The sequence below is a fragment of the Molothrus aeneus genome, chromosome 4 (assembly GCF_037042795.1).
Source record: "Molothrus aeneus isolate 106 chromosome 4, BPBGC_Maene_1.0, whole genome shotgun sequence".
NCBI classification, from domain to species: domain Eukaryota; kingdom Metazoa; phylum Chordata; class Aves; order Passeriformes; family Icteridae; genus Molothrus; species Molothrus aeneus.
In genome coordinates, this window is record NC_089649.1 from 55,287,615 (window position 1) to 55,306,825 (window position 19,211).

The following is a 19,211-nucleotide window of genomic DNA, read 5'->3' on the forward strand; positions in this document are numbered from 1 at the left end:
ATGCAGCAGCACTGACCACTGGTGTGAGTGTACTGTGTCACTGAGAAATGTACCATGTGCACATGGACTTACCCAAGGCAGACACAAAGCTCCCACTGACTCAAGTTTATCCCAGACTGGACTAGAAAGGTGCACAGAACAACCTTAGAGATGTCTGAAAGACATGCCCCTGTGACATGGGACACATCTGCTACTAACACAAATTTAGGAACTACTGGGGCAGGATAGATCAGATTTCCATATGCACATGGACTAAAACTATATAGCACAAAACACAGCAGAACAATTACTTCTAAGCCCTTGATGTGACAACTCTAAGTTAGATCAGAAGCAAAAGTTTCCTAGAAGAACACAAGGCCAGGTTTAAGCTGAGTGGGCTCTGTTGCAACAGCAATTTTTTAGTAAGAGTTACCTGCTCTACACAGAAAATCACAGCACTTCTGGATGGGCTTTTCTGCCCCTCCTGTCCTACAGCTTCACTGTGCCCTGGAACTTGACCATCTGTTGGATGAGAATGATGAACAGCAAGCAGCTTCCAAGGAGGTTGTTAGGAAAAGGAAAAACTTAAGTCTCCTTCAAAACTGAAAGCTTGTTTTACCAGGGTCTCCCCCAAAGAGATCAAAACCTTCAGAAGCCCACTTTAAAAAAGTTACTTAAAAAGAGTATATTTCAAAATACGAGGCTAAAATAAGTTTAGTATTCGAATTTTGCAATGCCAAATAGCAATTTCAAAAGATTTATTTTTAAAGCACAGAATGGAAATTTGGTCCTCCTCACAAATAGAAGGTACACTCACTGTTCAAAGGAAGATCATGCATTAAGCAGCATTGTTAATTCAAAGAGCTGAGTTTTATGTCAGATCAGAATGGCAGCTAGTAGGGAAGAAGAAAACATTTTAGATTCCTAAATGCTCTTTCTAGTTTCTACTGCTAAGTAACATGATTATGCTGAGAGCTATGCACAACTCCCTGTGCTAAATCAGAATAAAAAAATTCATTTTCTGTTGAAATTTTTCATTACAAAAAATTCCAGATTGAGAAAACAGGCTTTCAGGAACAAATTCAGAAAAACTAGGCAGGATGAGACATGCAAACATTTGACAAATCACGCACTGCACAAACACATTGCACTGAGGACTAAAGAACTGCATAGATTGAAATGCTGTGTTACCAAGGAGAGATGTTATCCAAAGAGCTTTTAAAACTATGCATTTCATTAACAGTTGGTAAATTTTGTTGTGTAAGTAGCCCTACACTGATTTGCAACCTTACGTTTTGGTTCTACAGGAAACTTTCAAACCCATTACTAGAATACAAAGTCGGAGAAGCAAAAAAGTTTTGTTGGTTTTATATACAACTTTATTTTATCTTTATAACAGTACCCAGGACTGAACAGACTAGCTACAAAAACTTCAGCTGGTATTTTCTTTTCTCTTCACCTTTTAAAAATGGCAAATAGAAAAGCTTTCAAAGCTTTAGCTGGTACCAAACCGTGTGCCAGACAGAAAAGAGTCAATAAAGGTACTCTAGAACACAATCTTAGCTGAGAAGCAATAAAGAATTCCAGTTTGATTCAGCTGCTTGAGGAGGTATGGGATCCATCATCTCAGCAGCCTGAAGTGAGATTACTTTTTAACTAGTTAGATGACCTTTCAAATGTATCACTCCACATCACTCCCAGTCCCAGGGACAGTACTGATAGTGTCCCTGCTTACTGTAGCAGCCAGGATGAGTTTGAACTTGCTTTTAATATTTTCTGTTCATTCTTCAATACACAATTTCTTTGTGCCATTAAAAAGAGTATTTACAGTTCAGTCCTGTCCCTTTTCTATTACCAAAGCCCATTTCAAGGATCCAGACTTGTCTCATGTTCTTCAGTTTCGTCAGGTAGTTCTTCAGCAGATGCATCACACACATTGTCCTGGCCAGCTGCAGGCTGATTTGGCTCATCAGGTTCCCCAGCTGCAATCTGAGTTGTTTCTTCTTCCTCTTCTTCCTCAACTTCCCCATCATCCTCTACGTCCATCTCAAACACCCTGATGTGGCGGAGGTTTGAACTTAGCTACAGAGACAGTAAGAAGTTCCTTTAATGACCAAATAAATAAAAACACCACCAGCACTTTAATTGTCAGCCAATAGCTTTGAAAATAACCTTTATCTTTGAAATAGAGGTTTCAAGGGAATTAGCAACTTTTTTATTGCTCTACAGACTGAGAAGTACAGCAAGCAGATCTATTACCTTCTGTTAAAGTTTTTCCATCCTGTGTTATTATGGTATGACATACTAATAGCAGATTATGAAAAAAATAATCTATTTGTTAACAAAAAAATGAAAATTGGTAATTTTTAGGTTACCACTTCAGTCAGCACACTTCCTTTAATAGAGAGGCTTTTTCAGAGATACTGCACTTACCACACAAGAAACTTTTCTAATGCCATTTACAGAAACATACTGAGCTTTCATGTTCTCCAGCACTCTCCACTGACTCTCCAAGAAGACAGTACGTGTGGGTATCTCACTGCTTCGCTCATCCAGCCTGCACAGCAAGGAAAAAAGCACAAAGCTGCTTCACAAGAAACAACTGCACTTCTAAGAAAAAACCTCCAGTTCCTTATGTCTAAATTTCATCATATGCAAGAAGCAGATAAGTCTCTGAAACCATCGTAATGCCACTATGATACTCTAGAGCAGGAGATCCAACTATAGAGACACAGCACGTTCCAACCGAGTTAAAAACATTACAGCAGGTGAGAAGGGAGTTGTGAAGTCTGACCTTCCCACAAGAAACAGCTGTAGCAGGATGTGGGTGGCTTTTTTCAAACTTCTCCTCTGCACAAAGAGGAGTTTCCAAACACAGTCCTGGATGCAGTGCCTCCCTTACACAGAAGTTTGGCCTCCATGACCTTTCAAATATGCATCATTACCCCACTCACAGGGATTGTATGAAGACACTCCCTACCTATTACAGCAGCCAGGATTAGTTTGAACTTGCTCCTAATATTTTCTGTTCATTCTTCAATATACAAGATCTTTGTGGCATAAGAAAGTTAATTTACAGTTCAGTGTGGCTCTTTATTTTGAAATAAAAATGCATCTTAAGCAAACCACCAGAGAAGAATGGGAGAAAAGTAAAAGCAAGGAACACACAGCAACTAAAGGATTGGATTCACTAATTGAACTTCACTGGCCCTTGTGTGTGTGCTCACTTTCACCTCTACCTATGCCAATGCAGACAGCTGTACCAGTTCTGATGTTTTAAGGTCAAGCTGACAATATTTTTAAGGGTGGCTAACAGGGAAAGATCAAGAAATACCTGTGTATTCTTATTACAAGGCAGAGGTATATGAGCACATATGCTGAAAACATCCTCAATTGAAGTATTCTGACTAGCAAAGTCAGCATCTTCTAAGGAAGATTTCTGATTCTGCAAGGTGCCTTCAGCTGATCCTTCCATTTCATGACAGGCAGGTACAGAAGTAGTATCAGTATGAAAAAAAACCAAAACCAACCTCTCAAAACCCACAAAACAAACTATTTAGGAAGCTTCCATTTCCCCCATCCTACTCTCCTGGCACAAAAAGAGTTTCTGTCTTTAAAATATTTACACACGCACAAAGTATGAGTAACTGTACACGATCACAATATTTGCTTAATTTGCTTTTCAATTCTACATTTTCAGATTTGCTCAAGGTTTTTCAGTACCTTTCCATAGAATCCCAAATGAATTTCCTATCTTGGTCCTCATCCGTATATACTGAAGATAAAGGCAGCTGAGCCAAGACTCTTTCCTTCCCCTCTTGTTGCACACTCTCTTTCAGAACTACAGTTACAGTTTCATCATCATAGAAATGAGCATCCAAACAACTGTAGCATCTATACGAAAATAATTTAGAAAGCATCAAGTAATATAAGAGAATGTAGAAATAAAATATGTTAAAGTTGACCAGCACACATGTTAAAAAATATTCAGTACTTAACAACGAGCTTCATTGTAAATAATAATAAAATAATCAAAGAGGTCAGTTGTGCAGCTATGACTGAATGATAGCCATAACCTGGCAGACTCCTGCATCATGCAGGAAAAATGATTCTGAAGGGGAAAATAAAGCAACTCACAAAAAACTCTTACTAGCAACCTTCACGTTTCAGATGAAACATAAGAAACAGCAAACGTAAACACCAAAGAAAATTTAGAAATACAGCTGAAGGTTCTGAGGGCAAATCACATCTGGCTTTTCTACACAAAAAGGACTAGTTTACCACATGCCTTGTAAGATAGCTACATTCAGGCATACCAAGTTTTACCTTACTTAAAGAACATCACAGAGATAAACAATAGTTGTTTCCAGTTAGATTTGTTTCTTGCACCTGTGTTAAAGCTTTAGTTTTCAACTGAAAACTAAAATTTACTTGACCTTGAGATGAAGTGTGATGTAAGATTTGCACTACTCTGCAGCTTCATGCACCTGTGCCATTTCTTACACCCCGATTCACCCAGGTGAGTTAACTTCAAAGGTAACAATGCAAGAAAACCAACAGGAAATATGATTTTTAATTCAGCAATCTGCAAGAAAAATCAAATATACTGACCTGGAGTCTGAGCTCTCATTTATACTGTTGTTCAAGAAGTTTCCAAACTCTACTGCAAGAATCCCATTACTGACAGACCTAGAACAACAGAGTTAATTATCTCAGTGACAAAAACCTTTCCCTTCACTGAGAATCCAAAATCTCTAATGGCAACTGTGGGACAAGATGGTGTAAAAGCCTATCTAAGCTCAGCACAATACATGGCTACATGCCAAAATTATGTTATTGGTGGATGGGAACCTTTTAAATTCCTCTGCTCCTCAGAAAAACATAACTAATGGAGTCAAATGGAAAACTACATCCTCTTCTCTACAGAGAAGAGAAAGCCATCATTAAATTACAGACTGCAAGACATTAATTAAAAATACTATTTAGAGTAAGACAAAGCAACAGTGGAAGCAGGATTCTTTGTAATTCTTCAGAAGTTTGCACAAATAAGTAATTCTGTTAGCAGCAATCTAATGGAGTCTGACTTTTCCTTATCCCAGAACTATCTTGGGTCTTGAGATGAGATTTACTGAGTGTAATACAACACAAACTTCTGCTGCACTTCTTAAATGTACTCCTCATTTTCTCTAGAATTCAAGGGACATTGTATTCATGGTGCTCATTCCTTATTTTTACAAATAGATTTAAATTGTAAATGTTTCTGTACAAATGTGGCAAAACTCACATACCACTTTTTCCCTCTTTTTGTCTTACCTGGAAGTATCAGTATGTCTCCTCAAAATATGTATTTTAGAAATAGAATTTTCTAACATGGTGAAGAGAACATAATGTAAGTTAGATGTTTTGTCATTCCACCTGCAATGTGATGGAAGAAATGAAAATTTAGATCAAGTTTTAATAACCCGTAAACTACAAGGAACAAGGAATAGGAACAAGGAATAGCAGCATACTTACAGAAATGGTAACTTAAATAACTGAGGTGTGGAATCTTCACTGAAAAGGAAAGACCAAAACAGTTTATGACATGCTACTCATGCATGAGTTTTAGTTGCACATTTCTTTAGCTGCTTTTAGCAAAGAAATACCTTTGAGAAACTTTGTAGAGAGACATGCAGACTGCTTGATGCACTGACTTTCCAATTACATCCTAATAAATAGAACAGAAATAGTCCATAAAATACAGGCAGTTATTCATTATTATACATGTTTTTAAGAAAAAAAACAAAAAACCAACCAACCTACCAACAACCTCTGAGTGCATCTGAAAGAAAACTCCACTAATATTAATCCTAGAATAAACATCCCTAATGCAAATACTACATACACTATGTCACTTCACACATTTGTTTCATGTTTCTCCATATTAGACTAATGTATTGCCAGCTGACACAGTTATCTGGTACACAGCGCACACACACACACATATATATATATATAAAATTAACATTAAAACCAGATCCCAGTATCGTATGAAGAGAATATGTCAAATAAAAAAATCCCCCACTGTACTATCCCTGGCCAAAGGCTTGAGATATCCCAGCAGTGAAGCTGGACTCTACCCAAGTTATAGGCACTCAAAGGCAAAGATCAAAGCTTCAGGCCTTGCTAAGTGTGACTGCTTCCTTCAGTTGACCACTATCCCTAAAAGAAAGTTATCATTTGTAAAAACAGAACTTACTGCTGGCTTTTGTAAACACTGATCAATGACCCCTTCCATTTGCCTTTTGACAAAATGCAATGATTTCTCAGGATAGTAGGGAAACAGAAGTGGGCTTTCTGTAAACAGACAAAGCTAATTTTAAAAATGCTTGTATCTCTATAGAAACATATTACACCATTATTACCTCTAAAACCAGATTTTCTAAAGACTATTTTCCAGACAAAAGTGCTACCATTTCCCCCCTTTTAATCAAATTAAATAGGCAGAAAAAGGCAACTGTAGCAAACTCTATTATACACAGCTTATGCTGTCAAGATACTACAGTCTTCAGTTTCTAAAGTTAAACTAGAATAATTGTGACCATCTGCACATTATAGTCTCTTACTTCCTTTTCACCACTAATTAACAAAATAGTCTCAGACTCCAGTGAAAGAGAACAAGTTAGGGCACTTCCCTCAGGTACAACCTAAGCATAACTATTACTCTCTTGAATTAAGATATCCTAAAATTGACCTCTTCTGGGATTCCTTCCAAGCCAACACTTCTGAGACTGGTACAGAAAAGATGAGGAACTCCCAATATCCAGAAAATGGTAATTGACTGGGTAAGCAGCTACATGAACCCTGTGCAAGGCTCATTTATTTTATTCCACTCAGATGAAGACCAATGAGTAACATTACAGAAGTAACTCACAAGCATGAAAAAAGATAACTCTTCTACATTGGTTCATTCTACATGTATCTTGCATTCACTTCTTTTTCATGAAAACACATTACCTTTAAGATGAGTACTATCTTTAAGAAAGTTAAACCACTGGTTTCCCTCTGTATTAGGTGGTGATACAAGGTCATCATCTTCATCTTTCAAGTACTAGAAAACAAACACATTTTTAAGACTGTTATTTAAGAATAGGGAACATTAGAATTCACCTTCACTATTGCCCCTAGCGAGTATAGTAAATGTTTCTTGGTAAATAAACATGCCATAGTCTTATAACTAAATATTCCACCCTATCTAGAAACAATAAGAAAAATCAATTATTGTTTAGGATCACGTGGTGATATTTCCCTAAGAAACTGATTTTTAGATCAAGTCTGAACACAAATGTTTTGAAATACAGTGATTAATGCCACACAGATAACCAACATATCAGTTTTACTGTAGCTGGCTTTTAGAGTTTTACTACTGCTGCAAAATATTTTTGTCTTTTCCTAAAAATACAGAATGTGTAAAGTGAAACTACAAGGTTTTAAACCCTCATTTTCCTATTAATAAGGTGAAACAATTTACTCTTTTTTACCATTACTGGTATGTGCAACACAGAGAAAAAAAGGCAACGCAGAGCAAAAAGGGAAACAAAGTGGACACAACTTTAAAAGCTTCTATATCTAAGGATTTTCTCATGTATTCTTTTTGCATTTATTACTTAGTTCTTTACCTGGCCAACTCTCTCCACATTGAAGTATTTTCCTTTACGATTGTAAAGTTCTGGTGCCTAAAAATAATGTAAAAAACCACATTATTTAAATACAAAAGTAATGAGAAACAGTGAACAAAAAGATGATCAAATTATTTTATTCTAAGATTTTTCAGACTCAGCTATTGTCAGCAAAAATACAGTCAAATCACGTACTTGGAAAATTAGTTTCACTGACCTCATTAAAGTGCTCAGTAAGAAAATCAGCCACAAATGTGATATCTTTTTGAGTCATCTAAAAGGAAAAAAAACAGTGAGAAAAGCAAAGGGTAAGAAACACATTTCAGTGAGCACAGAACACACAATCTATAGGCTGCACAAGCACAGCTCCCTCAGCCTGTGCTCACAGGGCAAATGTTCCAGCCTCCAACCCACTTGGGAGTGCTCTGCTGAACTCATCCCAGACCACTCTTGTCTTGTACAGGATGGTCCCAAACTGGAGATGCAACCAAGTGCTAAATAAGGACAATAAATGCTTCCCCTGACCTCCTGGCCATGCTCTCATTACTACAGCCCTGGTCACCCCTGCCCACCTTTGCCAGGGCACACTGCTGGCGCAAGCCCAGTGTGCACCCAGTGATTCCCACATCATTTTGGCAGAGCTGACACCTTCCCAGCCACATGGGCTCCAGCAGTGCACTCACAGGGGGTTAAGCCACCCCACAACAGAACCTTGCATTTTGTCCTTCATGAACTGCAGGGAGTCCCTGCCTGCCCATTCCTCCAGCCCATGTATTTCTGGAAGGCACCTCTGCCCTCAAGTGAGGGCAGTGTGATGGTGGCTGCAAATTCGATGCAGGTGTTATTGTATTATTATATAATTGTGTTGTTATACATTCCCTCTCCTCTATGGGGAAAGCGATAAAGATATTAAGATCTCACTCTGGTTAACTTCAGCATTTAGGGTGCATAAAGAGCTGCTATACAGAGGCCTTGCATACCCAGCATACTAAATACAGCAGTGTAAACAAAGCAAACAGAAAAAGTAATTCAAGCACAACAGCATATTAGTGTCAATGTGCAGGCATCAACTTTCTCAAAAAGTGACACAGACACTACCCTTATAAGTTCTGGAACAAAAAGGAACCTTTAATTCTGCTTTTGAGATGAGCAGAATATCGAGGATATCACCATTTATTAGAAAATGTTACTATTACCTTGTTCAGCTCTGGAAGCACATGATCTTCTGACATCCTCAACATGGCTGAGGGAAAAATTATATTTTTATTGCATTAATACTGTTTTTCTAATATCCTTAATTTTTCACATGTATGTAATAAGACACTGTTGCTAAAAAAGATTCATTCATTAGAAGCAAAAGAGCCTGGGATGAAGAATTAAAAGTCGAGACTGAAATTAAGTCTCTCTAGTCTCACTAGCTTACATTACAAATCTTCAAGAATTTTTATCTTTAATCTTCTCCAACTGCATTCTACTCTGTATGAGACTGAAACAAAATTATTATGAAAAGAGATCATAAGAATTTGTTCATGTCCATACTCAGAGTACTAAAATAGATATATGTAAAATACACGAAAACTGTCATACTCAGAAAAATGTGGTTTAAGAGAATTGCACAGGATTAATTTTAAATCTGCAAATCTTGGATAAAGTTCTCTGTTTCGTCTGAAATGAAACAAACGGTGAACATAACATTATGAAAGAGAACTTAGGTAGTTCTGCTTTCTGCAATTTTTAAATTAGAACTATTATATTCCTGCTAGTAGGTGCTAACACTGCATATCTGGTGCTTCTACAATATCTGGTAATAACACTTAGTTTTGTAAGGTAGTTCTAAAAAGATCAAATTGAAGTTATAAACTTATTCATAAACACTTTATAAAAACAAGCAGGCTAAAATACAGTGTGTTTCACTTCCTTCTAAAACTTTCTCTGCAGCTATCCAGACACAACTGAAGGTGGCTACTAAGTGCAAGTGGACATTCAGAGACTGTTTACATCTGTGCAGAACCTTACAAGTAACTAGGCTTTGACAGGAGAAAACAGCAAGTAACAGAGTAAAAGAAAATAAGGCTGTATTTCAAGTTTTGTGTAGACTAAAAAAAGTCCTTTATTTTTCTCCAAATCAGGACCAGCAAATTGCTCATGAAACAGAAAACAGTTTGGAGAAGTATTACAGGTCAAGTATATGCAATACCCACTCTGCATATACTAAATTTAATTGAGAACTGCCAAATTTATAATCTGTGTTTAATATTATAATTACTCTTGCCTCATCAGCTATATCTCTTTATATGTCCAGAAATTTTCTAGGATAGAAAAAAATAGATGGTTATAACTAAGACTGGCCTAGTTACTTGTCTGCATTTCAGTGCTTACAATATAAAGCAGATACTGGATGATTACTGTGTGACCAATCTTACCAACATAGAGCCATCGGAAAAATGCCTTGAAGTTTTTCATACTACTGTCGATCACTCTAAACAAGAAACAAGACAAGAAATTACAAAATCTGACTGTTACAAGCTGCTTCATGTTTAAGTCCCATCTTTACCACAGAAAGGCCTGCAAGCTCTGTCAGTATTTTTCAAAATGCCCAATGCAACGTTTCAAGTAAGACTATTCATGTCTGACATGCAGGGAGACAAGATGAAAGCTCACCACCAACAGAAGAGTCTTGCTCTCCCAACTTCCTCTATTCATCAATCTCCTCCAATACAAGACTGAATAGGAATGCTTTTTAAATTCTCCAGACTTTATACTTACTGAAGCAGCTCATTTGCCTTCAGGATGAAAGAACCAACAGCAGTAATAGCCTCTGTAAAAAAAAAAAGCTAACCATTATTATTAAGCTTTCAAAAGTGAAATGAGAGCAGGTAGGTAGTACACACACTACTGTACCGTCAATTCCAGATGCATCTAATCCCAGAGACTCATATTTTTGTTTCCATAAAGCCATTCCTTTCAATTCACTCAAGTGGTATAGAAGTGCCTCAGAGCCACTAGAAAAGCAGAGGAAAGAAGCATAATTTTTTTATTCACACTCTGGAAATTCAGTGCTGTGCTGCATGCTACATTTTTATTATTTAATGCACAAAGTGAAAAGCTTTCTAAGGTAGTCTGCCATGAACAAGAGGCATGGTATCACTTCAGAGAAAGGCAGATATTGTCTCAATGACACATAAATTTAGTGTGAATATTTTGCACAGATCCTATTAAACACACCTAATTAAGGCAGCAATTTACAGGTGATGCACCAGGAAGATTGTTCAAAATACTTCACTACTTCTCTACTACACAAAAGTAAAATGTTTTGCCATGATCACAGTTTCCATACCAGCTCACCTACATAAGAAAGCACCTCCAAGACAGCATATTATCTTTCATCAAAGCATATAATATGCCATTTAATCTAAAATTCATTGGAAATTCTGTGACTTACCTCTGCAAATGACTTATAACCAACTTCTGTATACTAGAATAGGAAGACTCTATGGACTGACCAAGTTTTTTTAAACCCTGTTAACAAAGAAATATAATAATGATCTGTTAGCATAAAAATGATTAAAAGACATTGAAATAGTTTAATTTAGTACATTTAAAAAATGTTAACATACCTTTACTGTCAGTTGGTTCATTAGTAATGCCTGAAGTTCCAGACTGAAGGAGGTAGGGAGAGAACCAAATAGGCATTTCATTTTGTGTTTCAACATCAAGTGCAAAGGCATACTCAGATAAAACAACAGTAACTACCTTGCTTTGCCCCATAACAACAGCTGCATAAACTCATCCTGAACAGAAGTGGTTGTATTCTTTTCCTGTCAGTCAAAATGATTGAAATAGATTGGTGAAGAGATTAAATCCAGCCTACCAAATTATCTCACAAACACTCCATATAAAGTATTTCAAAGAAGCCACCCAGATCTTTGAATGTTGAAATCACTACTGAAATCACTACTGATCACTACCGATCACTGAAAATTTTCTGATCACTGAAATTTCTCTGGTATTTCAAGTTATTTTCAACTGCATTACCCAATAAAAATTCTAAGTAGTTTGCCACCAAGAATCTATTCTAAAAAATAAGCAAATTACAAGATTCACTAACTTCTGACCATGGTCAATGAACACAAAATTTAAGCAAATCCAATAGCATCTTAGACACGGATAATTACACGTGCTCTATTGAACTAGGCTTTAAATGTTGTTACTGAACATTTACAGTGATCCGTTTATCAATGACTTAAGTACAAAGAGCACAGCCTTAAGTAGAAAGCAACTGATCAACAGCTGGACAAGCTGAAAAGTATGGTTTTTAAAACATTCAGAATAAATAAAAGTATCACAATACAACTATGTTTGATTGTACACAGGTGCCTTCAGCATCAGAGCACTTGACACACAATAGCTTCTAGGCTGTCTCTGAACTTAGAGACTCTTATCTGGAGGCATCATGCTTAAACATTAAGATATTCAAAAGACTAACAAGAACAACAGAACTACTGCAAAAAGTGTTTTTCCAAAAGGCTGGTTAATCCTACAGTACCTGTACAAACTTGGTTAGTCGTGAGTCCATCTGCATCAGTATTTCTTCCCATGCTTCACACATGCATGTCAATGACAGCTTTATATACTGTAATACAGAAACTGGCATCAGTATTATTTCCTTTCTCCCTTTCAACAATACATTCAACAAATGGATGCTACAATATAAAGGCAATATACACCGTAGATCTTATATAAAATTTATTATCAAATTCCAAGTTGGAGCTCTACATTTACTTAAAACCAACTCAAGCTTCTTACAAGAAAACACTTATGTCACTTGCATTAGAATGTCAAAGCCTACAGAACCACAAGACTAAATAAAAGGATGGTCTAACACAACTGTACCTGTAACAGAGTTGAAATGTGAGTAAACTTCCGGGCCATTCGAGTTACCTCAGGTAAGTAACTTGATAATAGACTAGTGTCCAACTGTAACAAATGGAAAAAGCAAGAGTTAACAGATGATTTGTCTTTTAACAATATACAGATTACAGAAATTAAGACAGATTGGAAGGACGCACAGAAAATCTCTTCATTCTCAACTCCTTAAGGTTGATTTTAAAAGGAAAATACATTTAATTCAAAGAAGCAATAACTATTTTTAATACATCTATAAAAACCCCTGATAAGGTTCCACATTTTGGAGCTCTAACAGTAATAATTTTAAGGATGACTGTTCTGGAAAGAGGATAATCACAATCATTGCTGTTATGCCCTTGTGTGCAGAATGGAAAAATCTGAAAAATTGTCACTATAGTTGAATAAATTCATGTTATTCTAGAATAAGTATTTTGCAAGAATGGCTCAGATCACCACTGTCAGTCTCATCAGAAACTGCATGTTAGCATCATAAATTCAAAAGCTAAACTGGAGTTAATTTCAGAATGGCTGGAACTGGTAGTTTTTGTTATAATGGGAAAGCAAAAAAGCTACCAGAATGCAATTTAAAAGCAGTTTTACTTTTAAAAATGTTTTTAAATTTGTTTACTTACCTGAAAATACATTATCTCTGCATCGCTGTCTGGAGAGCTTTGTATCTCTGTAATAACTGACAGTGATTTCAAATCACTAGACAAACACAGTCCACGACAAGAACCTGCCACCTGAAGGATTCCAGTTTACAAGTTAGTAAAACATTTCATCTTCTCTAAGACATATTTACCGCTCTAACACACTGACATACAAAGATGACTGTGTTCAATGGCAGCTAAAAACAAAGGGAAATTTTCAGCTACTGCTCAGGAGCAAACCCACTCTTTTTATCGTGTATTAACAGTGAATTTTGGAACAAGAGTTAAATTTCCCAGTTACAAGGTCTTTCCATCAATAACCAACAACCCAACCAATTAGTTTCTTCAAATTCAGCAGCCCAGTTTCACTTATGTGTAAGCATATGTATATTTTCACTCAATTCAGCTGTATTTTGGCATATTATGAAGAAAAAATATGGAAAGGAACCAAACATACCCCATTTACTGTAGCAATCTTGAACATTCCATAAGCATATATCTCAATAAATCCTGAGCTGCCACCAAGGACAAGAGCATTAAGTCTATAAAAATAGAAGAATGAAAAAAAATTGAATGCACACAGATGTAATTCTTAGTACTTAAATTCCTTCCCTTTAATAATGTTCATCTAAAGAATCACTGTACAAAAGGAAAGATTGTGTTACCTTCCATCAGTCAAGAAACTTAAAAATAAACTAACAAATTAGCTTGGATTTTACTGATAAAACCTGCCTCTAACATTTATATTAAGAGTATTAATTACTACATTAACCGAGAGAATAGGGAAAAAATAGCACAGTATAGTCACAGAGTCCTTTTTCACTAAAAGTAACAAGTTTCTAGCAACCTTCCCCTTACCAATGCAGCTGCAAAGCATTATGACAAAGCTACCTTGAATTACCCTGATTACATGCAGAGTGAGTTTGTCACACTCACTCAGTGGCATCCCTCAGCACTTCAGAGGCAATGAACATTTGAAATGGATGTGCAGCAGTAATAACAGCCACAGAAGTAACAATAGCATCAGAAATAGAAACTCAGTTCAAAGAATAGAGTCTGGCACAGACACATCTATGTTTTGCTCACTTATTAACACTAATGTGCTACACTGGCTTGGGAAAAAGCCTACAAATACAAGAAAATTAACTGCAACTTCTGCCTGTTACCTATCTAAACAAATATACATTGAAACAGAATATTTCTTTTAAAGCCAACACAGAACTTAGGAAAACAGTATCCTAAAAACTTTTGGTTTGATTAATTGAGCAGATGAAGACAGCAGAAAGAATTCACAAAGCTCCTACACCACAGACAGCTCACTCTCTCCCAAGCAAGGAAATCCTACTGTAAGAAGAGTTATCAAATTTTAAAGAGGAGTATCTGGTGATAGACAGAGATGCAGATTTGAATTAGGGAGGGTGGTTCTGTGGTGAGACTGTAAGGAACAGTGAAATAGAAAAAACAAGACACATTAAGTGCCCCCCTCAAAAAAGCAGCACAAGGCACTGCACAAAGCCAGTCTCAGTCTGCTAAATTACACTTCCACCAGCTGCCCTTCATGTGTTCCCTAATAACAGATGTTTATTTTAAAGCAACACTGACACAACTAGTTTCAGAGCTACTTTTAAGTTTAGATTTGTCACACTCATACAAACCTCCAGGAATTCTCTGTATAGAACAAGCATTCAAAAATGTCTACAAGACCAGCTTAAGTAACACATAAATCAGCCTTCAAATGCACCCCAAGAAATCTGCTAAGAAGATATGACAACAACAGCAGTTACAGATAAACTGCCTTATAATCCCTCTAAACTAAGGAGAAAAGTTGACTGATGAAAACTTTAATAATAGTCTTTGAACTTTATCTTTGTACATAAGAAAAGATATTCCATATCATTTCTTCGACACTTAAAAAACAATTATGAATAATTTAACAGTAAACTCAATTATCCATTATTTTATCAATTAAAAAAAGCAACTAAACAAAAACCCTCAACCAACAAGCCACAGCCAGAATTTACCTGACATCACCCAGAAGCTTCATAATCTCATCTGACTTTTCTTCACTGAAAATACAAAACACGTGATGTTTATGTAGTTTGTCTCAATACCAGAAAACAAAATAAAATGAAAAAAGAGTGAGTTACAATATGACAATTTCTTACCTGAAAATTTTTGCAGTGGTACTGTAACTGAAAACAAAATAATTACTCTCAGTAACAATAATCAGACAGCTGTTGAGCATTAAAGATGAATAACCGAAATAATGACAACAAATGACAAATGGTATTTCCTCCAGCTTATGAGACTAACACTTACTTTTTTGGTAGCGCTGGTAATTTAGGCAAAAGGAGGTTTGATTCATCTTCAGCATTGTAAAAGGAAGTGAGAACACTGAAAAAGACATAATATTGTCTTTATTACACAAGCTGTAAAAATAACAGACTTTCTTTTCAACTCCAGAGTTAAGATGCATTATGTATATCAAAATTACAAATGTCAGAGGATAATCCTTTATGGGACCTTTAATAATTTATCAAGTGATCAAATTAATAAAAGAACTGAAAATCTTTTTTTATTTCCAGTGAATAAAGTTTGTATCTGCTGGCTCAGAGGCTTGTCACCAAATCCTTCATTGCCTGTAAATCAGTTACTGTCAGAGACTTTCTGTTTAAACACTCTCCAAACCTGCAATACAACAGGCTGTACATGCTAACACTAGATTAAGCAGCTCTTTAGAAGATGCACAAGATTATGCTGAAATTTAATGTATTACCCAAAGAACCACAACACTAAGGTATCAGCAGTAAAAATTAACATATGAAAAGTGTCTATTCTAAAAAAAGGAAAATTTTAGCCAAGTCGTGAAAAAACCCCACAGCTGTGGAATACTGTATTACTTTATGTGACTGCTTGTAACATTCCACATATAAATTATCAGTAAGGTGGCATTACATGGCTTGTGATTTATTTCTTTTCAGACTCACCTGCTTTCCTCAGTTACTTCCATCCAATGCATGTATGTAATAGATAACTCCACAGAGAAGGAGTGCAAGCTTTCAGGCTTTTCTACATCACACAGAATAATCCGCTTGGTATCAGCAAGGCCAAAAGCCAAAACTAGAGAAAGACAAGTAAAATGTACAAATAACCAATAAGCAAAATGTGTATCTTACACTGACCTAGAACTGAACATGCTTCTAACGCTTCTAACAATAGTTCTGATAAAGTAGAAGCTTCCAATTTTGCAAACTTGAGTCCAATATTATAGATAACATTGTCCACCAGAAAGACTTGGTGGACAAAAAACACAAATTAGGACTTGCCAAGCAACTTTTGCACCACTTTTTTCTTAATTTTCTTCATTCATAATAGCAAATAGCAGGCAGAGGTTTCTGTATTTACTTCCTTATAATCACAGGTAATCAGCTTAAAAAGAAGTTTCTTAAACTCTTCGGATGCCATCAATTTTTATCCACATCATAGAAGAAGATTGTTCCCATTCTCCCACCTCCAGTAAAGCAAAAATTAACTGATTTCTGGCATAAGTTTATTAAGCTACTAACTTCAGCATTATTTCTATTAATAAGGAAAAGGCTTTTTTTTCTTCTCTAGTATATAATTAGAGCCATTTTAGCCTACAAAGTTTTGCCTATGGTAAGCTAAGCTTTTCAATCAATCCTGATCAGACAGCTTCTTTCTCCCTCAATAAACTTTGTAGTTCATACAAAATATCCTGCATAGTTAAGAGGTTAAAATTTTACTATACCCTGAAAAACAGCATTTGGCACATAAATCTGGCTTACAAGTCTTTCTTGCAATTGCATTCAACAGTGTTAATCTCTCTATTGCTGTGAATGAACCTACATAAAATTAAGCCACCCTTCTCTTCAAACACAGTTTACTTGAAAATTTCCTGCATTGATGAGAGGCATCATCATTCATGATTTCCCACGGGGTTTTATTGCACCATATCATCTCATATACTTGACATTACTTTTGCCATCTGGTCTCCAAGCAAGAGCAGTCACTTCTTTTCCTGTATTTTCATTTGGAGGCAAACTCCACACACGTTGAAAGTTTGCAAGCCGATGAAGTAAAACCTACAAAGCAAATGCATTAAAGACAAACTTAAACCACATTCTCCCATTAATAAAAGTTTGCAAATGAGTTCAAGATGCATGGAGTTTTTTATCAGGTTTTAACTCCTGTGTTTTAAACACCCGCCCCTCTAGCAGATGATTCACTCCTGTGCTCTTTAAGAGGGCAGCACACAGTTTACAGCAGTACAGAGAAATAAGCTGAGCCTTGCATAAGGATACAAGCTCCTAACCAACAGGGGTTACCCATCAGCTCTCTAGCAGACAGCCCAAAAACACGAGTCTTGTCTTCATGCATGATCACATACCTCAGTTACAGGGGAAAAAGTATTTAAATTAAATTTAATTTAAATAGGAACTTCCATGCACTTTAAAATCCCACAAACAAGCGAGGAGCACATCATACGTGAATTTGTTCGGAAATCAGAATGCAAAAAACGAAGGAGCATTATTAAGACGTTTGATTTACAAAATTTGCTATCCTTAAATGCCTGGCCAGCTTTAAGAGAAACAAGCCCCAAGTAACGGCAAAGGCACCTGGGCCTGCAGGGAGAGGCAGCGCCCGTTCCTCCCGTGCCCCTCACCCGGCACCCGCACTCACCTCCCCCGCCCGGTTGGCCAGGGCGATGAGATCCCTTTTGGGGGACCACGACATGAACACGACCTCCTGCGGCAGCTGCTTCTCGCCCACCTGCCTGAAGGCCGGCATGGCTGCGGGGCTCCGCCGGGGCCCGCCGGGCCTCTGCTCCCGCTTCCGGGGACGGCGCTTCCCGCCGCGGCAAGGAGCGGCCAGGAGCGGGGCGGGCCTCGGCAGCGGGGCGGGGAATTCTGAGAGCGGGGCGGGCCTCGGCAGTGGGGCGGAGATCCCGGCAGCGGGACGGGTCTCGCCGCAGCGCCGAGCCAGGCTCTTCCCGCTCCGCTCACTTACTAAGTACTAAATACTTTTTTTTTAAGCCTCTTTTCCACTTGGAGAGAAATTTTTAAAAATTCACAAGTCTTCCTGTGAGACGATTGTGTGAAAAATGCGTATTTTATGATTGGCTTTTCGCAAATATTAAATTGAATATTATATGTGGTGTGTTAGGAAGTAATGCTGTATTAATTCTCTTAAGTCTATAAAAAATGTTAAAATAGAAACTATGCTATGTAGGATACTTTTCTTTCTAAAGAAAGGACTCGCACTGAGATAGCAGCCACAGGACACCCAAATCTTTCAGAGAAAGAGAATTTATTGCCCTGCCCCATTATCAGGAGAAACGAACCTCTTCCCATCTCGCTCAGGCAGGACGACGCCATTGGGATTATGAGGAAGAAGCTGACGATGACCTGACAGAATCCTGTATTTGAATGGAATTTATGCATCATGTATGAGATGTATGAATATGCAACAGGTTATTCCTTTTAAGGGTTAATCCTCTGTTAACGGGGGTCCTTTTTCAGGCTTATGCCCAGAAAAAGGTACCCGGACGTCCATAACTCTTTGTTTCTATTGTCTCATACTGTCCTAATCCAAATTGTCCAAATTATTATTACTCTAATTGTATTACTATTTTTATAACCATTTTATTACTATTAAACTTTTAAGATTTTAAAAACAAGTGATTGGCATTTTTCACAACTGTAACTGAGACCGAATTCCTAGAACTCGTGCCTTCCCATCACCTACCCTCACTTCCTCCCTTGCCCCACATCCTCCAATACCAACATAAAACCAGAGCATCAGCCAGTACCTCACCTCTCAGTGAGACCCATAACATCCAACACCCACCAAATTAGACAAACAGCTAATCCTAAATACAAAATTATCACATTATACAAATACATGGTAAGGGTTGTGATAGTTCACTTCGCTGTTTTGGGGTTGCCTCTTTTTTTTTTTTGGTACCAGTAATGATGTATAATAAAGGAACTGTCAC

General features: G+C 37.0%; 1 protein-coding gene across 2 annotated transcripts; it reads right to left on the reverse strand.

Annotated features, from left to right (window-relative positions):
- Nucleotides 1-1,334: 1,334 nt before the first annotated feature.
- Nucleotides 1,335-18,620, reverse strand: ANAPC4 (anaphase promoting complex subunit 4). 2 transcript variants are annotated; one of them, XM_066548531.1, is made up of 28 exons: nucleotides 18,558-18,620; nucleotides 17,193-17,298; nucleotides 16,183-16,315; nucleotides 15,515-15,589; nucleotides 15,361-15,387; nucleotides 15,217-15,261; nucleotides 13,653-13,737; nucleotides 13,178-13,288; nucleotides 12,531-12,614; nucleotides 12,184-12,270; nucleotides 11,391-11,455; nucleotides 11,255-11,297; nucleotides 11,080-11,156; nucleotides 10,539-10,639; nucleotides 10,404-10,455; nucleotides 10,061-10,116; nucleotides 8,834-8,880; nucleotides 7,855-7,911; nucleotides 7,638-7,694; nucleotides 6,976-7,069; nucleotides 6,218-6,315; nucleotides 5,625-5,686; nucleotides 5,494-5,532; nucleotides 5,293-5,394; nucleotides 4,591-4,668; nucleotides 3,703-3,873; nucleotides 2,413-2,536; nucleotides 1,335-2,061 (listed from the first exon to the last, which is right to left on the reverse strand). In XM_066548531.1, exons 3-28 carry the CDS (start codon nucleotides 16,212-16,214, stop codon nucleotides 1,846-1,848), a joined length of 2,085 nt encoding a protein of 694 aa, XP_066404628.1. In that variant the 5' UTR covers nucleotides 16,215-16,315; nucleotides 17,193-17,298; nucleotides 18,558-18,620; the 3' UTR covers nucleotides 1,335-1,845. The 2 variants fall into 2 exon arrangements, with proteins under 2 accessions (XP_066404628.1, XP_066404627.1); XM_066548530.1 differs by lacking the exon at nucleotides 18,558-18,620 and adding an exon at nucleotides 17,897-18,030.
- Nucleotides 18,621-19,211: the final 591 nt, after the last annotated feature.